The 24,615-nt window shown below is 57.0% G+C and overlaps 1 protein-coding gene across 3 annotated transcripts in view; it reads left to right on the top strand.

Moving 5' to 3' along the window:
* Positions 1–22,833, top strand: part of PAX5 (paired box 5) — a 171,157-nt gene extending 148,324 nt beyond the window's left edge. For all 3 annotated transcript variants that reach the window (XM_028516211.2, XM_036021928.1, XM_036021927.1), the window contains exons 9-10: positions 11,856–11,942; positions 16,472–22,833. In XM_028516211.2, coding sequence (XP_028372012.1) covers positions 11,856–11,942; positions 16,472–16,548 — 164 coding nt within the window. In that variant the 3' untranslated portion in view covers positions 16,549–22,833. The remainder of the gene's footprint in view (positions 1–11,855; positions 11,943–16,471) is intronic.
* The last annotated feature ends 1,782 nt before the right edge of the window (positions 22,834–24,615 follow it).

Raw genomic sequence — 24,615 nt, 5'->3', positions numbered from 1 at the left:
CTCCCTACAAAGCCGCCTCTCAGCCAGGTCTGTGGGCTGGTCCCGGAAACACAGATGAAAGTGTCAGTTTAATGTAAGAAGGGAGCGATCTTTATTAGCATAGCCAACCTCAGGGCGGACTTACTCACCGCACTCACGGGGAAACTGAGGCCTGGGCTGGGGAGGAAGGCCTTGCTTCTGTGACTCTGTGGTACCGACAGGACTTCATCTGGGCTCCTGCCTCCTGGTCATCCTGAGGGCTGATCCTGATTCAGGTCCCTCCATAGAGCCTGGGCCTTGTCAAGCTGGCTGAGTGATGGTGGCGGCTGCCCGGTGACCTTCTTGGAGGTCACCCACGCCAGCCAGCCCCTCTTGGCAGTCAGCCTTCTTCCAAGCCACCCTTTTCATAGGGCGGGGGGACGAGGTGCCAGTGTGCCTCTGCGGACCCTGGGAGACTCCTTAGCATGGGTCATGCTTCTCCGGCTTCACAGCACACAAACCACCTGCGCACCGGCCCTTGGAAGTTTGGTCAGCCTAGAGTGAGGCCCAGGCCGCTGCCTTTCTAACACACTCCCTGGCACTGCCGCCGGCTCCCAAACTCACTGCACATGCAGGCACCTCGAGGTCTGGGCAAACGCTGAGACCTGACCCCAGCCAGAGATTCTGAGTTCCCCAGCCTGAGGCATGGCCTGGTGCTGAGAACCGTGGCCTGCGCGTGCCCTCTGGGGCTGCTCCACTGTGGGAGGAGAATACGACTTAAAGAAAAAGGGGTTTGCTGAGGAGGTGAGGATGGGTGAGGAGCTGGGAGGCTACATGCCTCCCAGGCGGCCTCTGGAGAGGGCACCAGGAGGACTGAGTGGGGGTGAGGTCCTGGAGGAGGGGCAGCTGCGGAGACCCTGAGGCCAGCGGGGGTGGGGGGGGCGGGGGGCAGGGTTGGCGAGCCCTCAGAGCCCTTCCGGGCAGAGGAGTGACCAGCAGAGCTGAAGTGGCTGGATGGCCCTGCAGAGCCCCACCTCTGGCTTCGTTCTTGACCCTGACTGTGATAGAGAAATAACCCCCCATCCTCTCCTCTGCCCAGCCTGCCTCTCATACCTGTACCCGCGCTCTGGTCCCCAGCCACCCAGGATCCGAGTAATTTATGTGTGTGTCGTCCCCTCCCGCAGACTGTGGGCTCTTGGTGGGCAGGAACCATGTCTGATTCATCTCTGCCTCCCCCAGGCCCTGGGCGCGGGGGGCCGGCAAGGTGTGTGGAATGGAGTGCGGTCCTCGGCGCGCTGGGGCTCCGGGCCTCTGCGCGGCTGCGCTCCCAGCCCACAGCAGCGCCCGCGCGTCGTGGTAGTAATTGTGGAGGTAAATCTTGTCTGGTCTTCTCGCAAACACTCGGTCGGGCATTCCATAAATATGTCAGCAGCAGCATTAAAATTTGATGGCAGGCGGCACAGGTCGGGACTAGCACTGTGACTTCCCAGCAAGGTATGACACCATCACCTCCCTCTCATTAGCCAGAGGTGGGGACGCTCTGGCCTGCGTGCCGAGCCAGGCCCAGGCAGGGGTGGGCGATTTCTGCAGAGGAGGACCCCTGGCTGCTCTGAGGGACAAGCCAAGGTCTAGGCCACAGAGGAGTAACTCAGCTGTGGGCGGATGTGGGGCTGAGAAGGGCCCCTGAGGCTCTGGGAGTGGGCCAGGAGGAGGGTGGCCTCAGAGCTGGAGGGGGCTGGGGCCATTTTTTGAGTCTGGGAGTGGAGCTGGTAGCAGGGGCCGGGGACTTGTCTCCGCTTCAGAGGCAGTCTGGTGGAAGTCGTCGATTTGCCCACAGAAAGGCCTCCCAGAACACTTTAAGAGGGCATTGGGCTGGTCTCACTTAAGCAAGCCAAGGGGCATCAGGGCAGGAGTCAGGGACGAAAAGTATTCCTAGTGGCAAAGAGACTGGAAACCAGCCTTGCCTGCTTCCCACCCATCGGAGTCCAGGCCCCATGAATGTGGCAAGGACAGAGACTGATGAGATCGGGGTCCTGGCTCCTCGGTCAAGGCTTCCCCTACAATCAAGAATTTGGGGTGCGTGTTGAGATATGAAAAAAATCTGGAAATATAATGAGTCCCAGTGCGCCCTGTCTTTCGACAGCCTCACAGAGTATGTGCTGCCTGCCAGGGACCGAGGAAGGCACCAGCCAGGCAACCCTCACACTTTTCGATTCGCAATAGACTTGAACATGTCAGTATGACTCAGTCCTGCGAGTGCTCTCACGCCGCGACGCCGATGAGCATCTCGGGCTCAGAGAGGCAAAGTGATATCTCCAAGGCCACACAGCTCAGTGGCTGAGGGGCTGTGGTGGGGCCTGGCCGGCTCCAAGCCTCTGAAGCCTTTCCCATCACCCCAGCTACCCACACAGAGTGCCAGCCACGGCTGCGCTCAGTCCCTGTGCAGAGTGTCGGTGCCGCCTTCTTACAGTTACTCATACAAATCGTGATGTGGCTCAGACCTGTCTAAGGGTTTCCGAGTGTGTTAGCCAGGGTCCTACGTTAGCAGTTGCCTTATCAGGGGGTCGGCGAGAGGAGAGGGGCCTCTGTGGCTTGTCCCACTCGAGGGCACATTGTGTCCTGCTGAACTTCCTCCTGTTTTTGAGGAGCTGGAGACAGGCCTCGCCCCCAGGCTCCTTTCTGTGCGGATGGGACGGTGCGTTTTGACTGTTTAGAATGCAGCCACGACTGGTGAAAGGCACACAGCGGCAGATTTCGGTAGCCCATGAAATGATTCAGCTTCAGTGTCCTTCAAGGCCCAGGTCATAGCCCCTTCCTACAAGAAGCCTTCCTGGATACCCCAGCCAGAACAAATGATAGCTTCAGCTCTGCTCCTAAATCCATCTTGCCCTTTGCTGGTACCCAAATGTCTAGTTCTGGGTCTAAGAATCTCCTTCGACGCAGAGAGTTTCCTGAGGACTGGGCGGCCTCGCACAGAGCTCTGAGTGGAGTAGGGCCAGTGGGAATGCTGAATCGAATGGACTGACCAAAACCGTCCATCACAGATGTGTGAGTCGGATGTTCCTGGGAACACTGGTGTTATCCCAGCCAAGCTCTTGGACCCGGCGCCTGGCAGCTTAGATGGTGAGGTGGCGGCTTCTGGCAACATTCTGGTCCCTCGGAGGAAGTCGCAGGTTTCCAGGCCGAGTGCCTCCCGACGACGGCCGGATGAGCACTCGGGAGAAACCTTCCCCACGTTTCAGCCCACCCAGCTGCAGCCCCTCGGAAGGCAGTCCGGTCCTTCTCTCTCTAAGCAGTCACTATCAGTGGGTTTTGCTTTAAAAAACAAAAACAAAAACAAAAACAAGACACCTCTTTGCCCTTTTAGAGTGAGCTAACCTTGGTGCTGTCGTTACGTGGCAGGAAGTCCCACTGAGGCCTGGTGGGGTCCTCGTCCCTCAGGAGAGCACCCCTTCGGGGTCCCTTTCCACCTTGGGGCCTGCACCCTGGCCTCCGCAGCCCCCTTCCCCTTTCCATGCGTCGCTGCCTTTCTCTGTCACTCCATCTCCTGCTGCTTTCAGAGGTCAAGGGCCAGTGCTGCACTAACACTTCGTAGCACCTGCTTCTGTCTGATGGTGAGAGGGGCTGGCTGGCTCGAGGAATGTGTGTCGGCACAAGTGGCGCTCAGCCAGCATCCATGCTGTAGGCGGGGCCTGCGCCGGGGGACAGGGGACTGCTGGAGTCTGTCAGTCACACAGGGTCAATCCTGGTTCCTGCCCTCAGGGAGGAGCCGCAGACTCGCCAAAAGGGGAAGGGAGGTAGGGCCACAACCACCGAGTCTGGGCCGGGATGGACCCGGGGAACGTGGGAGAACGTGGGAGAATGCTCTTTCTCAGCTGGGACAATTGATCCAGAACGGCTTCCTAGAGGAGGCAGTATTGGAGCTGGGTCTCCACAAGTCGAGGGATTAGACATGAGGAGGGGAGGAAGGTGGCATTTCAGATGAAGGGAACAGCATAGGAGAAATGGCAGCCAGCCTGGAGCGTGGCTTCAGGGCAGGGAGCAAGGGGTGACACCTCGGGAAACGCCTTGGGAACCAGGCCCTACAAGGCCTTGGCGGTCACCACGGGGTTCCTGGACGTTACTTACAGGCTGGGTCCTCAAGCCTGCTGCGTGGCAGGGGTGCTGTGATATGACAGTGGGCTGGTTCCCCTGGGGGGGGGGTTCCCTGCCGGGTCCTTGACTTCGGGGCTTCATGGTGTGGACAACAGGAAGTGGGCTGAAGGCACAGCAGCCCCCTCTCTCCAGAGGACAGGACGGAGGCCCAGACCCGTCACTCAGCAGGCCCGTGGCTGGTTAGTGGCAGAGCTGGGGCTCAGCCCTGGTCCGAGCCCCGTCTCGCTGTGGCCCACCCAGCACCGCCACCCAACTGCAAAGTCAAGGGCTCTTCGGGCGAAGCGGAAATGAGATACATTTTGCATTCTCTCCCTCACTCTCGCCCTCTCTCTGGGTTTTTCTCTTCTCTCTGTTTTTCTGAAGGCCTCCGTGGCTGGCCTGAGCTGGTGGGAGAAGAGGTTTTTCCCATGAACGGATCAATGCTCTGCGCGCGGGCACCCCGAGCTGACAGGGCTGACCTTTACCGCGTTTACTCTGGCTCTCCTCTCCCCGCCGGGAGCCCCGGAAGGTCTTGCTCTGGAGAGAGGGGGGTTGAGAAGCCTCGGCCTCCAAGGGGGCCGGGTGAGGGTGGGCGCAGTGGAGACAGAACAGGGGGAGTCTTAGTGCTGAAACCCCTTTGAGGTGACTTACTCACATCTCTCCCGTATACACAGCTTTCACAGATGGGGAAACTGAGGCTTGGTGAGAGAAGGGATTTGATAGAGCTCACTTGGAGAGCTTTGACAGAGCCCCAGAATCCTCTGCGTGCATGCATGTGTGCATATCCATACACAGAACGGGGCGGAAGCAGGTTCACATTTGTTTGTATGAAAAACAATACATTAATTAATAAGTAATAACACAAAATAAGCTCTGTGTTTCACATACAATTATAAACCTGCTTTTGCCCCCCCTGTATACATGGGTATATATGTGTATGTATGTGTGATACAAATTCTTATAGACACACATGTATATGCATGTTATATGTATATGCATGCATGTTATATATGTGACATATTACATAAGGTAGCGATATAGCATATTCACTATTATATATTCATATATGCAGTGTACGTACTTGAAAGGCGGACTGCCTGGGTGGGGCGCTGTGGGCACAGACAGCAGGGCACAGGGTGCCCACTGACCCCGAGCCACGGCACAACATACATTTCTACAAAACCATGGGGAGCAGCTAGAGGAATCTCATGGTCCATTTCAAATCCTTTCTTCCTCCTCCTCTGTAAAGAGTTTGTCTCAAAGCCCAGCTTCAACCCTTTGGAAACAGAACTTGGCTGCGAAGTCACTTTGAAAGTCTTTCCGTATGTTAATTACAGCCGGCCAAGGTCTCGAGCAGAGGTGGGAGCCCACCATCTGCAGATGGGGTCGGCCCCCAGCGCGCTCTGCAAATCCCCATCATCTGGCAGGTGTCGTTTTGGGTTAATTAAGAGCTATGCTGAGCCGGTTTACCTGTCACTTCTGAGAATTTTAGGAAACTTCGACTTTCTTGCCATCTCTGAGCTTTTAGTGAAGGGGAAACTGAAAACATCTCTGGTTCTGGTGATGTTCCCGGCCCTGGGTCCTCCAGGGCAGCCACGTTAAGTGCTTTTGTGTGTATGAGTGTCCCCTGTAAACCGTCAATCAGTCCTTTCAGTTACCTCATTGGTTTTTACAACTAGCTTTCCTATATTTGGAAGGCAGTATTGTTTGGGGGAAAGGCACAATGTATCCTAAGTGTCTTTCTTTTAAAATATATATTATTTATTTATTTTTAGAGAAAGGGGAAGGGAAGGAGAAAGAGAGGGAGAGAAACATCAGTGGGTGGTTGCCTCTCTCGCACCCCCTACCAGGGGCCCAGCCTGCAACACAGGCATGTGCCCTGACTGGGAATCGAACCAGCAACCCTTTGGTTTGCAGGCCCATGCTCGGTCCACTGAGCCACACCAGCCAGGGCCTAAATGTCTGAAGCCTCTGCTTTCTCTCTGTGTCTTTGAGGAAAGAACATACATTCCTTGGCTTTATTCTGTCTAGTGGCTCTGGAAGGGTTTTTGATTTGCTGGTGAGGGGCCTTTCCACACTCACGGTTTGGGTCGGCAGTCAGTGCTAACTCAGAGCTCAGCGTCCTCAGGGGACAACCCTATCGGATCCCCCGATAACTGGGTTCTCAGTAGGTCAAAGTCCTCCTTCGCCAGCATGAGAGAGCTTTCTCTGGGGTGATGATAATGTTTGATATCTTGGTAGAGGTTTGGGTTACACCAGTGTGCACACTTGTCCAAACACAGCAATAGCACCTTTAAAATGTGCACATTTCCTTACGTGTACACTTTACATGCAAAGAAAAAACTTGTAAACAAATAATGAATTTCACTTAATGACATACATGCTAACATAGTTAGGGGGGAATGTACTGATGTTTGCAATTTACTTTGAAATGCATAAAAATAAGATGAATGAAAAGCTAGAGAGGTGGAGAGATATATGATAGACAAGTATAAGAAAATGTTGATGGTAGAATTAGGTAGTGGGTATGCAAGTATTCACTGTCAAATTCTTTCAGCTTTGCTGTGTGTTTGAAAATGCACTGACCTCCAGGCGTGGAAGGGGCTGGAGGGGAGGACTGCCCCCCACCCACCCCCCGGCTGCCGGCTTAGCCCGAGGAAGCGTTCCTCGGGATGGGGAAAGCCCGGGGCCCTGCTCTGTCCCTGCCCGGCTGTGTGGCCTGGGGACAGGGGAGGTTGAGGGAAATTCTCTCTCACATTTGTCCCGTTCTAATAATCTGGGACTATGAGTGATAGCAGACATCGGTGAGGTTCCGTGTGAGACAACTGTGTGTGTGGAGGGTGGTGGGCCCATCGGTTCCAGGAGGGAGTGCACTGCTGGGGGTTGGGTGGGGGTGAGGGGGTGGCTGCCATTCCCGAGGTGTCCAGTGAGAAGCCGAGTCCCCTGGGCCCTGAGCCCCGGCAGTGTCGGCTCTCTCGCCTCCCATGGGGGTGCAGTGAGATGGAGTGCGCACCCCTGGAGAGTGCTCTTTGTCTCCTTCTGGTCTCACCCTCTTTATTCTTCTTCCGAGAGACCAAACAGAGACAGTTCCCGGGCAGTTCCCTTCTTTTCTGCTTTCCTGACCTCGTGGGACTCCGTGTGCCTGGCCTCTGCCACATCCCTTCTCTTTCCTGGGCCTCAGTTTCTCCATCAGTCAAACCCTCCACTCCCTTCCTGTCCTGGTATCTTCCTGTTCTGCCCCTCAGTCGGTCTCCCCATCACCCTCCGCAGGACTCTGGCAGGGAGGAGCTGGGGCTGGGTCAGAGGGCTTGCGGGGAATGGCTGAGCTTACTTCGCCTACCATCCAGGAAGAGAAGACACCAAACCCTCGCCACACGGGGGTGTGCAAAGATCTTCTGTAACTATGAATTCATTTCATCTTCTCCGCCAGCTTAAGAAGTACGGACTTTCCGTCCCTCCATCTTACAGATGAGGAAACTGAGACCTAAGACCACCCGGGCTGTGGGTGTGAAAGTGAGCCTCCCCTGGCAACACTGTAGAAGTCTTGGGGAGGACGTGGGACTCTTCCAGTAGGCGGAGAATGGGGGTTTGAGCCAAGCTAATGGATGTCAGGATGCCAGGAGACGCCAGCCATTGTTAGTGTTCTGAGTCCGGAGCCATGTTCTGCCTTCTCCTTCAGGGCGGGCAGCTCTGGGCAGGAGGAGAGGGTGGTGGAGCACACCTGTGGGCCGTGAGCCTGCAAGGCGACCAGCCCGCTCTTCTCGGTCCTGTAGATAGATGGCAGCTGAAGAGGGGGCGTCAGTCCCGAGCGTCCGGAGTTCCATCGTGTACCATCTGTCTAGTCCCACCTCCCTGCTTTTACGCATGCGGTCGCCCCCTCTGGCCCCACCAACAACCGCTGGCTGGCCTCTGGCACCTTGACACCAAGACAAGCTTGATGCAAACCTTCATGCCCTGCCTCATGGGAGAGTCCCATGTCCCCCCTGCCCCCCCCCCCCCCCCGCCTGCCAAGGTTTCTAGGACTTGCCCGGGGAGGCTCACTCTCGCTCACTCACCTCTGTCTCGGGCTGCCGGACATCCTTGAGCAGCCCTTCTGATCTGCCCTACTCTCGGACCATGTTCCCTCACCTCACCCCACTGACCACCCAAACATGGCACTTAGCCACTCCCCTCAAGCTCCACGTGGGGAGAAAACACCAGCTCAGCTGTACAAGGAGTTCGAGTGCATAGCAGGCTTTACTAAATGTATGGGAGGTGGGGGAGAGGGGCTACAGTCCCAACACAGGTGGCTTGGTGGGAAGAGGTGAAGGGACCACGGTGTCCTTTGTGCTGGGCGGTCACAGAGAAGGTGTGTGCTGTGTGATCTTTGTCTTGCATCAGCTGGCTGCGCCTCTCGGGGCCCCAGCAATGATCCAGAGGAGACCTTCCTCTCCCGCCCCGAGAATGCCATTTCTGGACTCGAGGAGCATCATTTTGTGGTTTCAAACGTCGTAGCTGTGCCATCTCCCAGGCTCCGGTTCTCTCTCGCTTGGACTGCACCCCCCCCCGCCCCCTGCTGATCCCCTGACCTGACCGTAAGGCCGCCCTCCAGCCTGTCCTCCAGATTCGGGAACTCCCTAGTCTGAAGGCATCCCTGGTCCTGGCCCTAATGGAGCAAAGCAGAGTGCTCCTGTGCTGCCCCGCTCTGCTCAGCGGCTGGCCTCTGTGGGGGCCTCATCAAGACGCGTCCACGTAGACAGTGGTCATGCGCTGACCAGTCCACCCCCAGACCTTCACTGTGCCTGGGGTGCCTCCCCTCCCTCTGCTTCTCACACCCTGTCAGCCTTGGCTCCTACGCTCTCCCCACTCCAGCAGGTGTTCCCAGGGCTTTCCCCGGACCTTCTCTTGGCTGGACAAGACTCACCTTCCTAAGCTGCTGTCGTGGGGTTTGAATGCTCCTTGGGTGTCACGATGGTGGTGAGTTTGGCCAAGGAAACGGAGCAGCAGATTGGAGCCCCTAGGCCCAAGGAGAGCCAGTATCGGGTGGGGCCCACCGAGCCCCACGGAGGGGACCTCCTTCCCTGCGAGGCCCCTGGGAAGTGAAAATCAGGCTCCACAGACAAGAAGGGCTCCGGACACGTTTGGTCTTATCTGCCCTTTTACAAATGGGAGACAGAGGCTCCGGGTGGTCCGTGGGCTTATCTTGTTAATTCTGCCTCCTCCTCGAGGATGTCGGCTCCATGGAGGCAGGGAGTTTTGTCTGTAGAGTTAACATCTCTATTCCAATGCCGATCTAGCCCAGGGCCTGGCATCTAGGAGGCACTGAGATTTATTTAAGCACAATCAACAAGATATGTTGCATTGTGACCAGTTCTATGGAGAAAAACAAGTCAGGAAAGAGGGGTGGGGGAAGGAGATCGCATTTTAAACTCGACGGTCTGAGGAGGCCTGGTGGGGAAGACAGTGTCGGAGCAAAGCGAGGCGAGGGGAAGGCCCGTGGGGGCATCTGTGCAGAAGCGGTGTGTGCGAGGTGCAGGCAGGCAGGCAAGCCACCGGTGCTTTAGCAAGCACCAGCTGTCCGCCTCGGGCTGGGGGCAGGGAGCACACGGGCGCAGAGAGGAGTCAGACTCTGACCTGCAGGGCAGACACTCCAGCTCACGGGGCTCCTGAGCAGCCAGGGCGAAGCCAGTGCTGTGGGCGACGGAGAGCGCCTGTGGAGGGGCGGGCAGGGCCTTCTCCGAGGAAGAGCCTCCTAAATGGTGCCACAGAGGCCGGGCAGGTGTGAAGCGAGTGGAGGATGGTGCACCGCACTGACTTGGGTCCATCTTCCACAGGAGCTGTATCCGTTTGGGGCTCTTTGCCAATTTGGGGGCAAGGTGGGGATGCGGGATGGATAGCACAGGCGCGATTAACTAATTAACTTCAGCTAAATGGACCCAAGATGCCCTTTCAGGGGCTGGAGATCAGGGAGGCTTCCTACCAGAGGTGGCCTTGCAGCCTGGCCCAGCAGACAGGCGAGACCCTGTCAGATGGAGATGGAGAGATGGCCTCAGCCAGTGCAGCCCGTGCCCGGGGCCCAGGTGCAGCGCTGTCAGGAAGTGCCTCTGATGGGGCAGCTTCCCAGGTGTCTGGGGCCTGGACGAGAGGGCGGTTGTCCCCCTTCTCCGGGTTGCTCTGTCTCTCTGATCCCCCACTCTGCCCCTGAGGAGGAGCAGGAGGAGCAGCAGCAGCAGCAGGAGGAGGAGGAGAAGGTGCCTGGCTCTGATGGATACGCCGGGGCTGGGCTGCTGCAGCCCAGCACTGTCACCACGCTCTCCCTCCGATGCCGGAACCTGACACCCTGACCACTGAGGCATAAAAAACAGAGAATTGGAAGGCTCAGCCTGTCAGGCTGGGAGTGGCCCCCAGAGAGGTCTGGGGAGGAGTGCACGTGTGGATGTGTGTGCGCGCGCACGCTCTGCCTGTGCCGGTGGGAAGGTGGAGAGGAGGCCGGCTGGGCCCAGGGGGTAGGAGCAGCTGGCCCCTCAGGCCTGCTTTATTGTTCCGGCCACACCTGGCTAGGTCCTGCAGGCCCTCCGTTTGGGTCTAGGCTGGCAGGGGAACAGCGCTGCTCCCGTTCTGACATCTGGCTGGTCCCTCCTGGGGGCTCCTGCCCTTTGGGCATTTGGCATCTTTAAGAAGAATCTGTGGAAGCTTGTTTAGACTGAGGGTGGTCCCACGGGCAGTGTTACTCCTGTCACCACCGCCAGGGAGGGGCCCACATGCTTTGCAACCAGTGGCTTCAAAAGCCACTCTGCAGCCAGCTTCTGACACAACCTGGGCCAGGCACTGGGGGACTCTGCACTGAGTCAGGCCCAAACCCTGCCCTCTGGAGGCCCCCAGCCACAGGGAGGAGACAGGCAGCGAGGCTGTAAGGGAAGGAATCCTGAACTCCCCTCCTGTGACTGGCTGGCAGTAAAGAGGCTCTCCAGGGGCTGGAAGCGAGAGTGCGGGGAAGGGCCAGGCATAGCGTCACTGCACCGTGAGCAGCTGGGCCAAGAGGGAGCCATCCTCAAGTCCTGCCAAGCCCCCCCCCCCATACCCCACACTGTCCCCACCCTGGCACAGCTGCAGTTCCCGTCCGAGCATGCCCAGAGCTGCTAACGGATGGCCCTGCCCCAGGGTCCAGCCCCCTCACTCCCTCTGATGTGCTCCACTGGACTTTCGGTTCATCTCTTCATCTTGGCAAAGTGTCATCTGCCCGCTCCTGGCAGAGGGCCTGACTTTACATCTCATCTTCCCCGTTGGCTGAGGCCTTGGGAGCAGCCACCTCCGGATTCTCAGCACAGAAGGCCAGACTAGAGTTGTGGTTACCTGTGGCTCTCAGTCCAGAGCCACTCAGGCAACATGTGGGATGTGGGGTCCTGGAGTGGCCCCAGGGAGGGCTGAGAACCAGGCAGTCTGGGGCTGTGGACTTGGGTGGGCGTATGAGGCCGTTTGTAGGAGGACCTCTGCACCTGTCTCCTCGCCTGCAAAATGGGCCCATAGCCCCAGGGAACACCCGGCACATGGTGGTTTCGTGGTACACAGGAGAGGCTGGTGTTCACTTCCACTAACAGGAAAGAGTCACAGGGGCAATCTAGACAATGCCAGTGACAGCTGTCCACTTCCTAAGGGTGTGTACTGGACCTGCCTTTATTGGTTACGAAAGTACCTGTAATTTGTGTAAGAGATGAATGGGACTGACATTTTCCGAACTTGCTTTGATGTTTGGTTCCTGTTTCTCTCCCACCCACCACCTGCAGGGAGTGAGTTTTCCGGGAGCCCCTACAGCCACCCTCAGTATCCCTCCTACAACGACTCCTGGAGGTTCCCCAACCCGGGGCTGCTCGGTGAGTACTGGCGGAGGCCCTGCGGGGGGCCCTGGGCCATCAGCCGCCCCATTGAGTCCCCTAGGAGGGCCAAGGTCCCCCAACATCCCAACACCCGATCACTGAGGTGGGGTGGGTAGCTTTCCCAGAAACTTGCAATCTGGGGGTTGTGCTGGGGCCTCAGGACAGTGAACACCACTCTAGGCCTACTGGGGCCATGATTCCCAGTCACGCCCCCACCCCCCCTCAGTGATGTTTTGGTGGATACGGGAAAAGGGCACAAAATGGGAACAAAGACAAAAGGGGCATTGAGGCAGAAAGACGAAGGCAGGGGAAGTGCCTACCCCTAAGTAACTTATACTTCCTAAGAATCATGGACTATTCAGATGAGAAGTTTTTAAATAAGAGACGACAAAGAGGCCAATTCAGATCTATTGATAGTGGCTACCTGTTCTGATGAGGAGTTGATGAGGACCAGGGATTGATTGGTGATGTCTGCTGTGGTCATCACCATAGCCTGCTCCATTGGAAATGGGTTACTTTGTGGCTAAAGACCTGCCAAGGCATGCCAGTCTAAGGTCAGCTAGTGCCTAACCTCTGCCCAGGCCTCTGACTGAGGCCAGCCTGACCCGTGAACCTCATCTAGATACCTGGGCCAGCCCAGAGACCCAGCAGGGCTGCTCAATCCTCAAAAGGCCTTTTGTTTTGTTGAAATGAACTTATATAAAACCAGTGTGCCAGCTGGAGCTGAAGGTTCTGGAGCCTGAAGCAGGAGCCCAGGCATCACAAATGTCACTCAACTCCCAGGGGAAGAGCCAGCCAATCAGCCTGCAGGCAGAGCACTGACCCCTCCCTCAGCAGTCAGCTGGGGATTTTCCTCAAAGGCCAGATGAAGACTTGCCTCTGAGACCATCCAGGTTTGTCTGTCCAGCTTAACAGGGCTGCTTAGGACAGACACATGACATGCACACCATTTGCTGGCTCTCACTTGCCATACACTTGGGCCTTGGGCTGCCCAAAGCATTTTGGTGTATTTTGCACCATTGCAGGTGAAACAAGGAACAATGCCCATCAGTGCTGCAGGCCCCTGTGCCTGGAGACTTCCAGTTTTATAGACAACTAGGCTCTTACTAGTTACTGGTGGCCTCCCAGAGAGGCTGAATCTGTGGGCTGACCTCTCAGACTTCCTTTTTGGTTTTGGTAAAAATTACTCCTAAGTATTGAACCACTTACTTAATGCTTTACCTTAAACCCTTTGCCAGGAGGCCCTGAGCTTTGAGGTGGCCCAGCCATCAGTCTCACGAGGTAAAGGCTGGCCGTGACCTCCCTGGGCCAGTCTTGCAGCAGGGGTGAGGGTGGGGGTCAGTCTGGAGGCCTGATCTGGGGAGCTCCTCCCTGCAAAGCAGCCTCAGACAGGGTTCTGTCCCAGAGCTGCTGTGAGACCCACAGGGGAGGTGGCGCAAAGGAGGCCTGGGCCAGACTGTGGGAGAGGCTTCTGGTGATAGGGGTATGACCCCAAGAAGGTCATGTTGACCTAGGACCTTTATATATGGCTATGTCCTGCCCAAGGGGACCAGTGGGGCTGAAATCAAGCCTGTGCATGACACAAAGCCCTGAATCCTGGCACAAGGCCACAGCTGCCCAGAGGGGGCACCTTTTTCTAGTTCTCATGAGGTGCCCACAGGCTCATTTGCCTGGGAGTCCAAGAGGCAGAGGAGTGGCAAAGGGCTGGAGTAGGTGGTGGGTGGTCCGTGGGGCCATGGATGGGGCCCCCTGAGACTGAGAAGCTTGAACTGATTGTGTGGGCAGCTAGGAGCCCGAAGGGATGGCCAGCCACGCCCAGCAGATGGGGTCTCAGCCCATCTCCTCAAGTCGCTCTGTTCCTAACTGAGGTCAGATGTAAAAGGGTCCACCTGGCAGAGCCCAGGTGACACATCTGTGCCCTAGCAGCAAGGGAAGCTGGGAGAATGAGTTCTGACCTGGAGCTCCGAGGGGCGGGCCTCCTACGTCAGGAAAACAGAAAAGGCTTAAAAGACACTGGGCAGCTGCAGATGTGAGAAACGGCCCCCGTGCCGCCCGAGTCGATGACCTGGGGAACCGTGGCCGGGTCATCAGCCAGGCTGGGCCTCAGGTGTGAAATGAGGATGATCACCCCTGGCAGCTTTATTTAAGCAGCAGCTGAACACGATGCTCCCTGGAGGCCCACTTTCCTGGAGATGAGTGAGGTGCCAGGCTCCCTCTCCCACAGCCTCGCAAATAAGTCTCAGGCCATTCTCATCTACCAGCCTGCCTTCCTTATGGCCTGTCTTTAGGGCTTTATCTGGAAGGGGCCCATGGAGCAGGGGAAGTGGACTGATTTCTGCTGTCTGGGGAGGGCGCCAGGGTGCAGGAACCGCTCTGAGGCTCCCTAGTGCTCCTGCTAGATCAATGGGTGACGTGGAAACCGGCGAGACCCTCCGCATACACGCTCCCAGGGGCTCGTGCCCTCGCACACACCGCCCACCCCTGGGGGGTCCTGGTTGAAGCCTCCCTCACAGACATGCCACCGAAGTAAGGGTGGGCAATGCCACCCAATGAAGTCACACACACGTGCCAGGAGAACTTCCCTCCTCTCTGAGCCTGCTCCTCTGCAGCCGCCTGCCCAGCCAGGGCAGCGAGACCCGGCATCTGGGGGCCCCCAGGCAGGCGAGGCCAGTGGGGGCGGGGGGGGGGGGGGGAGGGGAGGCAGGGCAGGAGGTGGGAAGAAGGGCAGCAGCGGTCAATTAGGATTAGAAAGGGAGTGTCTGTGGCCACTGTAAAGGGATTACAGAGTGAGTGGGAGCCCGGAATGACTGTGTCAAGAAGTAAATTGATGATAATGTGAATTAGAGAGGAAAAATGACAGAAGAAAGGACAAGTTTATTCTAGATGAAGGTCTAATGGGCACCAGGAAGACAGAGTGCTTTGTGAAGTGATGTTTTCATTTCTCACGGTAAATGCAAGCGTTTTTGATTTTGCTGTGGAACCTTGTGCTGGGCCCCAGGCAGCCTGGCCAGGAGATTAGGCGCTGAGAGCGGAGTGAGTCAGAGCAGAGGCAGAGGCAGAGGCGGCGGGGTGGCGGGGCGGGGGACTCAGCGGGAGAGGCAGGGTCCTCTGAGCAGGCTCACTTCCATTTCCTGGCCCCAAGGCCTGTCTGTGGGCAGCCCCTGCCCCTCTGCCATGCCCGGGCTTGCAGGGACGGCACACATGTCCTAACGCTGTCCCCTTCGCACAGAAGAGAGAAGAGAGAGCCAAGGAGGCGGACATGTGCCTCTGAGTCAGGGCTGTGGCCAGGGAGGTGACAGAGGAAGCAGCAAATGACTTCATCTCTGGGAATACCTAGGCAAGGGATTACGCCTTCAGGAGGAGCGCAGCAAGGCACTGCCTGCGCCTCCTCCCCAGGCACTGCTGCGGAGCCTCTGTGGGGGCTGGGGGGAGGGAGCAGTGTATCTGCTCATCTGGGCTGGATTTGGAGGGTGGTGGCCAGTGCTAGAGTGCCACTAGTTATATGAACCTTGGGCATGGACTTACTCCCTGTGCCTCAGTTTTCTCCACTGCTAAATGGGGACAGTACTATTTCTACCTAACAGAATTATGGAAATTAAAAGAGTTCGTGGATACAAAGTACTTGCAAAAGCACCTTCATGTCCTCACCTCACGGTGCCTCTTACAGCACTGCTGTGGCGTCCTTTTACAGACCAGACAACTGAGGCTCAGGGGAGTGGAGCCCCTTGTGCAGGGGCACTTGGCCAAGAGTGACAGAGCCCGGCTGGCTACCTCCAGGCGCCAGTGCCCGGTTATGATATCTGGGAGAACTGCCAGGATTGGTTTGGATTTGGGCGAGATTTCAGAATCAATATATGTCACCTCCCCTGGGAAATTAAGAAGCTTGCTATTCCCACCCCAGCAGACGTGTGGTCTAGGGGGGCTCCCAGGGCCCCAGCTGCTGTCCACTTGGCTAAACACGGTCCAGCACAGGGGGCACAGGCTGTGAATTGAGCCGGGGACGGCAACCGGAACTCCAGGCCCGGCTCCGGCACTGAGAGGTGCTGTGGCTCTGGGTGTGTGGCTTTGGTTTGTGGAGCCACAGTTTCCCCACCTGGAGAAGGAAGAGACGACCTAAGGTCTCCAATCTCAGTGGTTCTAAGAGCCTGCCGGTCCCCCACAGCCTCCTGTGCTCTTTCTTCCCTGGGGAAGGTGCGAGCAGAACACGGCTCCGGGAGGCTCATCTGAAGCCTGCAGTCCAATAACACCGCCCAGAGACAGCGGGAGGGTACAGGGCCCTCCCCCTGGCCCTGTCTGGAGGTCACAGGAGGCAGGCCATCTCCCCACGTCCAAATCTTCTTGTCCTCCAAGCCCAGCCACACCTGCTTCCTGCAGGAAGCCTGAGCCTGACAGGATCATCTCGTGTTCCCCAGAGTTCTCTCCTCAGAGCTCCGGGCCCCTTCCTCCCTCTGAACACCAGCCTCAGGTACGGGGCTGCAGGCACAAGGCCACCCTCCAACCTCCGCGCCCTCTTCTCTCCCTTCCAGGCTCCCCGTACTATTACAGCGCTGCTGCCCGAGGAGCTGCCCCACCGGCAGCCGCCACTGCCTACGACCGTCACTGACCCTCGGAGCCAGGCAGACGCCAAGCACTTATGACACATATCACCGAGGGCGACAGCCTGCCAGCCCCCTCCAAAGACAGCCAGAGGGGCCCAACGAGACCATCCCCCAGCGAGCTCCCACTCTCCTGAAATTCTGCCTCCCTTTCCCTGCCAGGGACTTGGGGTTCTACAGTATGGGTGCTGGACTTCTAGACACCTGTCCATTTCTAAGAGTCAGTTGCTGAGCTTCTCCCAACAGCGATGAGGCTTCCACGAACCAACAGACTGTTCTGCACATTACCGCAGCCCAGCCAGCCTGCCAGTGCCCCGGCTGTCTGACCATCCGCCCGTCTTCCCGCCCCAGGCCTGGGACGGAGACCTTGCTTTTGTCATTTCAACAGCACCTGTGTAAATACCTTCTTGCTTTCTATCTGGGCCCGAGGGTCCAGCCGAGCAGACTGCTCACGGCTATGCATCCGGCACTCCCGGTGCGCCACAGGAGGTCTTGGACCTGTGCGCAGAGCACCCCCTCTGCCCTGGGTGCCCCCGCAGGTGGGCACGGAGCCGTCCATGGGACTGAGGATGTCCACCTCAGGGCCTCAGCCTCCTGCTCTTCGCTACTTCTTTGACGTTTGGACTGGGACTCTCACCGGACTGGTATGCTCCAAGCCCCCTCCCGTCCCCCCAGCTGAGACTCCTCCCCAGGAGAAATACACTTTAGGGAGGTACCCTGGCTTCCTGCTCCATTTCCCTGGACCCATGCAGTGCGAACAGCCCATTTCCATATGTCAAACAGCTCAAAGAACCGTCTGGGAGATCCCTCAACTGCTGTTCTGAAGTAAGATGCCCCAGGTACTGGCTGCGTTGTGGACTTGGAACGCCAGGACTGGATGGGACCCAGGAGATCATGGTCCAAGGTGGGGCCTGCGGCCCTCCTGACCCCCCAGTCCTTGGAAGCCCCGGCCTGAGCTGGCATGTGTTTTCCGAGGCATCCCCAGGCTCTGGTCCCTTTGGACACCCGCCGTGGGCACTGCCTCTGCCCTGGAGGACCCAGCAAGTGGTTCTGGGAAGCCTGTTCTGCCACGTAGACAACGATGAGCAAAGAGGGCTCTGCCTGCACCGGAGACGCACACACCTGCGGCCGTCCGCCTCAACGTCTGGAGCAGCCCTTCCCCGCCCTCGAGGAGCCTCGAGCGCCCGCCGCTGGGACTGGAGGAGCCGGGGTGGGGGCAGATACCGACCTTCAAATGCTGGGTATCTACCTGTTGCTACAAGGGACCATAATGGTCAGGGCCATGGCCAAGGGCCACTGGAGCTTGGAGGTGGAGTTGTAGAACTCAGAGTGGGCGGGAGTGGGTGGAAAACAGCCAGCCGGGGAGGGTACCGAGGAAGACCTCCTGGGAGAGGGACAGGGTGGGCAGGGAGGAACTGGCAGGTGAACCGGGAGTGGTTTTGAGATAAGGGGGCCAGGAACCACCAGCTCTTTGCCTAGGGCCTCAATCCCTTGCATAGTCTCTCTTGACAACGCAGAACAGCCAGGTGGAGGCTCTGTCTAACTCTGGGATGAGTTGTAGCAATGCCAGTGGGCTTTGCGTTTCATGGGACAATGTCCCCCATGTCTGCATGTCACCAGGCTGGCAGAGAGCTGGAGCAGAGAGAGTCCGCACGTGAAGTTATTGGCCCCGCAGGGTCCCATCCTGGCTGCACCTCTGCCTTGCCATGGGACCTCAGACAAGACTCTTCCCGTCTCCGAGGCTCAGGGCAGGGCCCTCCGACAACTCTCTCCTTCCTCCCTCTCTCACAGGGAGCTGGGGCAGGCCCTCCACGCTGAGCAGGCGTATGCAGGTGGGCACCTGAGTCCCGCTAATATTCAGACCAAGTGGGAAACAAGAACACCCAGAGAGGTGGAAATCAGTCTTGAGGAAGACCTAGTCCAGCTCCCCTCAAGGGACACTGAGGCTCGGCTGGAGGACCACCCCGGGAGACAGAGCAGGCCTCCTCTGGCCACCACCAAGTGTTCCCTCCCCAGCACCCCTGTAAGGTGGTGGGACAGAGAGGAAACTGAGGCTCAGCAAAGTGGAGTCCCCAGGCAGTGAATGGCAGAGGTGGGGCTGGGACTTGGCCCCTGACACCTGGCTTGTGGCGATCCTCCCATCCCTGGGGAGGGAAGTTGACGGTGAGGGCAGTAGGAGATAGTTCTCAGCCTACTGCCACAGACGGGACGGCCTAGGGCAGTTAGAGCTGCTGAGGGAGCCCGGTCTCCCAGGGTGGAGGTGGACCCCATAAGCTCACTGCAGGCACACCACCACCCCAGAAACTGCCGGATGGAACCGTTCTAGCCTCCACCTGCCAGGCAAGATAGCAGGCAGTAGGGCAGCTGCCCCCCCACCGCCGCCCGCCTCCCTTCTGAAGGACGTGGTGGGGTGGGGTCTGCTGCACAGACCTCTCGACCTCTTGTGTCCTTGGGTCCTAATCCCTCCTGTGGTCTCAGGCTGTGCATTGGAGGTCAGCCTTCCCTGAACTGGCTGCCTAAGGCTCAACCGTCCTTCCTCAGCAAAACCCACCTGGCCCCACCAGCGCCCTTCTACCCATCCCGTTCCTCCTCGGCGCTGAGGGGAGCTCCCTCTACACCTTTCCTCTCCCCCCTGAGGCTCTGCGGGTCCTCAGACTGTGTTTGTATTCATTAGACAGCCACTGGTTTCTTGGCTGCCGGGCAGAAGCACAAGAGCACATGGTGCACATGCATGTTCTCACACTCACAACCGCTCTCACCCACGGAGTCCCCACGCTGCCCAGTGGGGCTGCCTGGGAGCTCGGAGAGAAGGGTTCCGAAGGACACAGTCGCTGATGCCAGAGGATTCTAGATGGAAAACACAAGGCCAGGGCTTGCACCAGCATCGTGGCAGGAGGCCTGGGACGTTTCTCCAGGGGCCTTTAGCCCCACGTTCTAGCTCTGACTTTTTGGAAAGGACATTGTGGATTTTATGAAACTTTCTGGTACCGTAGTCCAGCTCCAACTCGGAGCATTCTGATGACATATCAAACCCGGCGGCCCTTTCCCAAGGCGCCTTAGTTCGGGTTAGCCCCTCGCAACCGACGTTCACATGGTGCTTTGAGGTCTCTGACCACCCCCCGGGGCCGTCATGATGCTCGTGTACAGACGGGACATGGGAGATTTAGGGCTCACAGGGCAAAGTGGAGGTGAAGTGAATTTTTAGATCTCTGGGCCCAATTCTCTCAACGAAATTGTGCTTCTGTTCTGGGAGAATGCAGCTTAAAGACACTCCCTGCCACCCCCGAGGAACCGCCCAGACCCGCAGTGAGCAAGGAAAGAACAGGGAGCCAGAGGCTGGCCCGACGGAGGAGCCTGGGGTTGGAGGTGTTGCTGGTCCAGCCTGATTCTCATGAATACCAAAGTCAACCCAAAAAGCCTTTGCCCAGACTCACAGCAGCCCTCCTGACTCACCCAGACCCCCTGCCTGCTGGCTCTGGGGCTCACAGGGGACTGACCGGAGCTTGTCCAAGGCGACCCCACAGGCCTGCCAGGGCCTGGACATGGGCCCAGCTCTTGACTCCCAGGGTCGAGGCCTCCAGGGTCACGAGATGCCTGCTCATGCTTTTCTTTATCCTTTTTGCTGCGGGTCAGACTCCAGGCCTGGCAGTGACGATACACAGGAGTCCCCAGGCAGAGTCATCGGGGCCATCGGGGTGCCCACAGGCCTGGGAGACACAGATCACCATCCCAAAGGCCCTGACCTCACTGCTTCCCGGGCCAGGCAGGTGGAGTCAGCTTGTAACTTGAGCGGGACACGAGTCAGCATGGGCGGCGGGACCCAAGACCCAAAGGCTGTGTGCCCCTTCCAATGGCATTCAAGTGTAAAAGCTTTTGCCATGCTCTGTCCACCAAAACTCATGTGCCTGTGGGCCACTGGTCACCAGCTTGTGACCTCAGCCTTTGTCCAACGCCCCCTTGCTTCTTTTCCTCGCCTTTCTTCACAAATGTGGGGGCAACGGGAGCTCAGGCCGTTGTCCAGCCCCTGGTCCCTGTCTTCCTCCCTCCCCATCCTGGGCTCTTGTACACAGTTTGGGCTTGAGGGTCGGTGAGGTCAAACGTCAGAGGTGGAGGGGTGAGGGGACTGTTGGCTTTGAGGGCAGATCAGTGCTGCTGGGGCCTTTCCCGTGCGTGGGGAGGAGCCCCAGATGTGACCACAGGGCACCGAGGGGTGAAATCCTTTTATGAGAAGTCACAACCCAGAGCAACTGCCCTGCCTTTGGCAGCCCCTGGCACCAGCCACCCCCTTCTGCATGACATTTCAGCTAGACTTTAGCTCCTAGCCATGAGGAGCAAATCTTGAACAAACCAAGCACTCCTGACAAATACCTGGAAACAAGGTGTGTATGAGGCACAGCTGCCCCGAGGGTAGAGGAAAACCCAGGCCCCTGTAGGCCAGGCCCAGGCTGGAGCGGGCGGATCCCACCGCACCCTGAGCTGGGCCAGCTCCCCGGTGGCCCTACTAAGCGGCCGACTCGGCAGTCTCGGACTTGCCGCCCATCTGGGAACCTGCCGAGGATGGTTCCCAGGCATGCGCACCAGTGCTCCTGGGGAATTTATTCCTTTAGTTCTTTCGTCCTGGGAGAGGTCCAAGGCACATGCTTTTCCTCAAAGGCAACAAAATGCTTTATTGGAAAGTTGGACAGTCAGGCCATGACTCCTAGCCAGCGGTCTGCCCCACCTCCCTGCAGCCCTTTCAGCCCCTTGTCCCCTTCTGTCCCCATACCTCAGGATTCCCTCTTACATATCCATGGTGGAGACTCAGTGTTGATCCACACTTCCCTACTGTCAGCTCCTGCCTCCAGAGTGTCGGCCAGGTCCCCAGGGCACGGCAGAGGACTGGAAGCAAGTCCCTTGCCTGCTGCCCTGACGAGGGGTGATGCTTCTCTGACATGGCTGCTTGTGGGGAGCAGGCAGGCACCAGCCTTCCTTTCATCTGCTGTAACTTCTCAGCACTGGGGTCCTGTTCCTCGCCCCTGAGAATCAAAGGGGACCGCGGGGTTCTAGAGTTGCAGGCCACGTGCTCCCAAGGGGGCCATCTCAAGTTGGGGGTTAGAATCACCGCCATCCAGTGAGCCTGGGTGTTCTCCTTCTCACATCTTAGACTCCTGAGAGGGTCAGGGAGAAAATGCAGCTATGTGTCTGTTACCGAGGGAATCTCCGTGCATTCTGCGATGGCGCAGGTCTCGGGTAGTGTGCTTAGCCTATGGGCAGGACTCTGCCCGTCGTTGTGTGGGGCAGCTCTGGCCAAGGCCCAAGCAGGGAAGCATGGGGAACAGCGGGGGAGTCGAGCGCCCCTCCCTGACCCTGCAGCCTGGCTGCAGGGGCCTGAGTTGCAGTCTCCTCAAACCCAATCACTCTATCCTGAGACTGGGGATGCTGGGCCGCCCTTATTTCCTAAATCACGACGCTTGTCACCACGTCCCTCATTGTCTCCAAAAGCACCATTAAGAACAAGTGATTTGGGATGATGGATTTTTGATTTACACACGGCGCATTTCCCTCGGAGTGGAACAGAAAGGAAACCATTTAATGGCTCCCTTATTTTCAAGCCTGAATACATTTTAATGAAACTATTTTATTGTACTCGAGGAAATGGAGAGTTGAACAGTCCAACCAATCAATAGCCAATTAATTGCCATAAAACTAAAACTAAAATAAATAAGTCCCGAGTGTATTTGAAACTCCCTGCAAAGCTCCAAGCCTCCCGCTCTGGCCTTCCCCTCCATCCGCGCACAGGAGCGTGTGCGCATGCGCACGTGCCCCCCCCCCCCCCCCCCGCCCCATGTCAGACGTACTTGGAATTAAAGCGCTGAGTTTCCTCCTGTCAGTTCTTGCCTGCCGCCCTCTGCCTTTGGTTAGAGAAAGTGAGCAGACCTGGCAGCAGCCCATCCCAGGGCTCAGGAAGAGGCAGGCCCGACCCCTGGTCCCGAGCCGCCAGCACAGCGTGGGGTAGTGGATACTGAGGGCCCCGCTTCTTGGCTCCAGCTGCTGGGCCTCCAAGTTCGGGCGGAGGGTGGAAATCCGATCAGGGTTCCGCCCTGACTCTTACTGGAAGATGCTGCCCTGGTGTTTCACCCTCTAGTGGCCTTTGGACATTGAGTATTTATAGAAATGCAGATTACATTGCCATGGAACTCTTTGCCAGGAAGACATCAAAGAAATATGTATCTACTGTATCCGCCAAAGTTTGTGATGCCTGCATAGAAGCTTACTTGTAAAAAAAAATTTAAAAAGTACAAAAAAACAAGAACAACAACAAAAAAACCACAATTAAATTGCCTTTGAAAGTGGGAGATGACCTGTCTCCAACAGATTGAAAACAAAATGCTTCTTCACAATGTGTATGTTTTGTATTTTTTTTCTAGTAGAAAACAACTGAAATATGGATGTTTTTTTCTTAGTGGCGTGTGTTGCTTTCGTGTGTAACAATATCTGAATGTAATGACAGCCGTGCCGATTTGCCAAAGATGTTGGACATACTTTTCTTTTGTTGGGAGGAGGGCAGGGGCTGGGGGTGGGGTTTGGGAGAACATGGGTAGGGTTTGGGTTTCATTTTTTTTTAACTTTTTCTTTTCTGGTCAAACCTGGAATTTGTGGTTTTATTCTAAGTTAAATGGTCCGCTGCAAGACTTTTATTTTAGATTAGTTGGAAAAACTTGCAATAAGATTGGGTAGTTTCAGTATCTGTATGTCTGTTCATGAGTGACTGTTCTTTGTGAAAAATTGATTTTATGTGACCTTAATGTGAGATAATTATTTGTAAATATTTGCCATAATTTTATTGGTTCCTAAAATAAAAGTAATTTTTTAAGTTCAGAATAAAAGTTTGAGCTTGTTTGCTTTGTTACCACCTCATGGATGGTCTCCAGCAACTCTGACAAGGCCACGAGGAGTCGTGGGGGATTTCATTGGCTCTTCTGATGAAATTGGGGTCAAAACAAATCTGAGCAACTGGAATGGTAGACTCGGCCTGCGCAGGCTCAGGAGAGAGTTGGAGTCTTACCCTGGAGAAGCTCCAGGCAAGCTACCAGCCGGCTTGGCCACATGGAGCAATGGTTGAGCCCCAACCCTGGATTGGACTCCTGGCTCCAATGATACTCGCTGGCTGGGGAACCTTGGTTGAGTTCTGTAACCTTAACTTCATTAGCTCTAAAATGGTCAGTAACATCCACCTCATTCATTCATTCAACAAATAGTGCTTGGGCATCTACTCTGGCCCCAACACTGAGGACACAGCAGTGAGCGGGGCTGACAAGGACCCTGCTAATGTGAAGCTTAACAATCAAGAGGCTCCTCGTGAGGTTTGAGTTAACACACATCAAATCTGTGCCCGTTAATAGTGTGGGCACGCACACATGCTTTTAACCCTGACCTAGGCCAGATCTTAAAACTGGGTGACCCCGTGTGCCTCTCACATACAGACAGAGCTCAGGAGCCTGGAGACCTTTTCTTTGGGCTCCAAAGCTGCAGGCCCTTTCTGGCCAGAGCTCGGACCTCAGCAATCCACAGTCTTCCTGTGGGAGGTACCCTATCCCTAGGCCTTCAGAGCTGAGCATTTTGGCTGCACGGAAGCCCAGTGGTGTCTTTCCAGCAGGGCCAGGGCAGCTGCAGACCCGAGGCCTGCCCCTGCTGGGCAGTGTCAGTCTGCAAGGGCAGGCAGGGACCACTGCGCCCCTTGGCACAGTGTGTGCGACACAGTAATTGCCAGAGATGGAGTAGGCGAGTGACCGTGTGGGGGCCATGGGCTGTGACTCATTCATATTTAATAAAGCTGGCTGCACGGCCTCCATTCATTTTGGCAATGGATGGCGATGAAGGTGATTCCTGAGGGAGGAGAGATGCTGCCGTGGAGGAGCTGGGGCCCAGCTCCTTTCTTCCCAATGCCCGTGTCTCAGAGGTACTTGCTTCAGAGAGAAGCGGCAGCACTTGGGAACTGGTGAGGCAGAGCAGGTGCCTCCACCCCTGATGCTACAGCTCTTGTCCCTGGGTCTCCTGGGACAGAGGCTTCATGTCTGCTGTCCTCAGATGTGGGG

Source organism: Phyllostomus discolor, chromosome 3 (genome assembly GCF_004126475.2).
Source record: "Phyllostomus discolor isolate MPI-MPIP mPhyDis1 chromosome 3, mPhyDis1.pri.v3, whole genome shotgun sequence".
Taxonomy (NCBI): domain Eukaryota; kingdom Metazoa; phylum Chordata; class Mammalia; order Chiroptera; family Phyllostomidae; genus Phyllostomus; species Phyllostomus discolor.
This window is presented reverse-complemented; position numbering and strand designations above follow the sequence as displayed.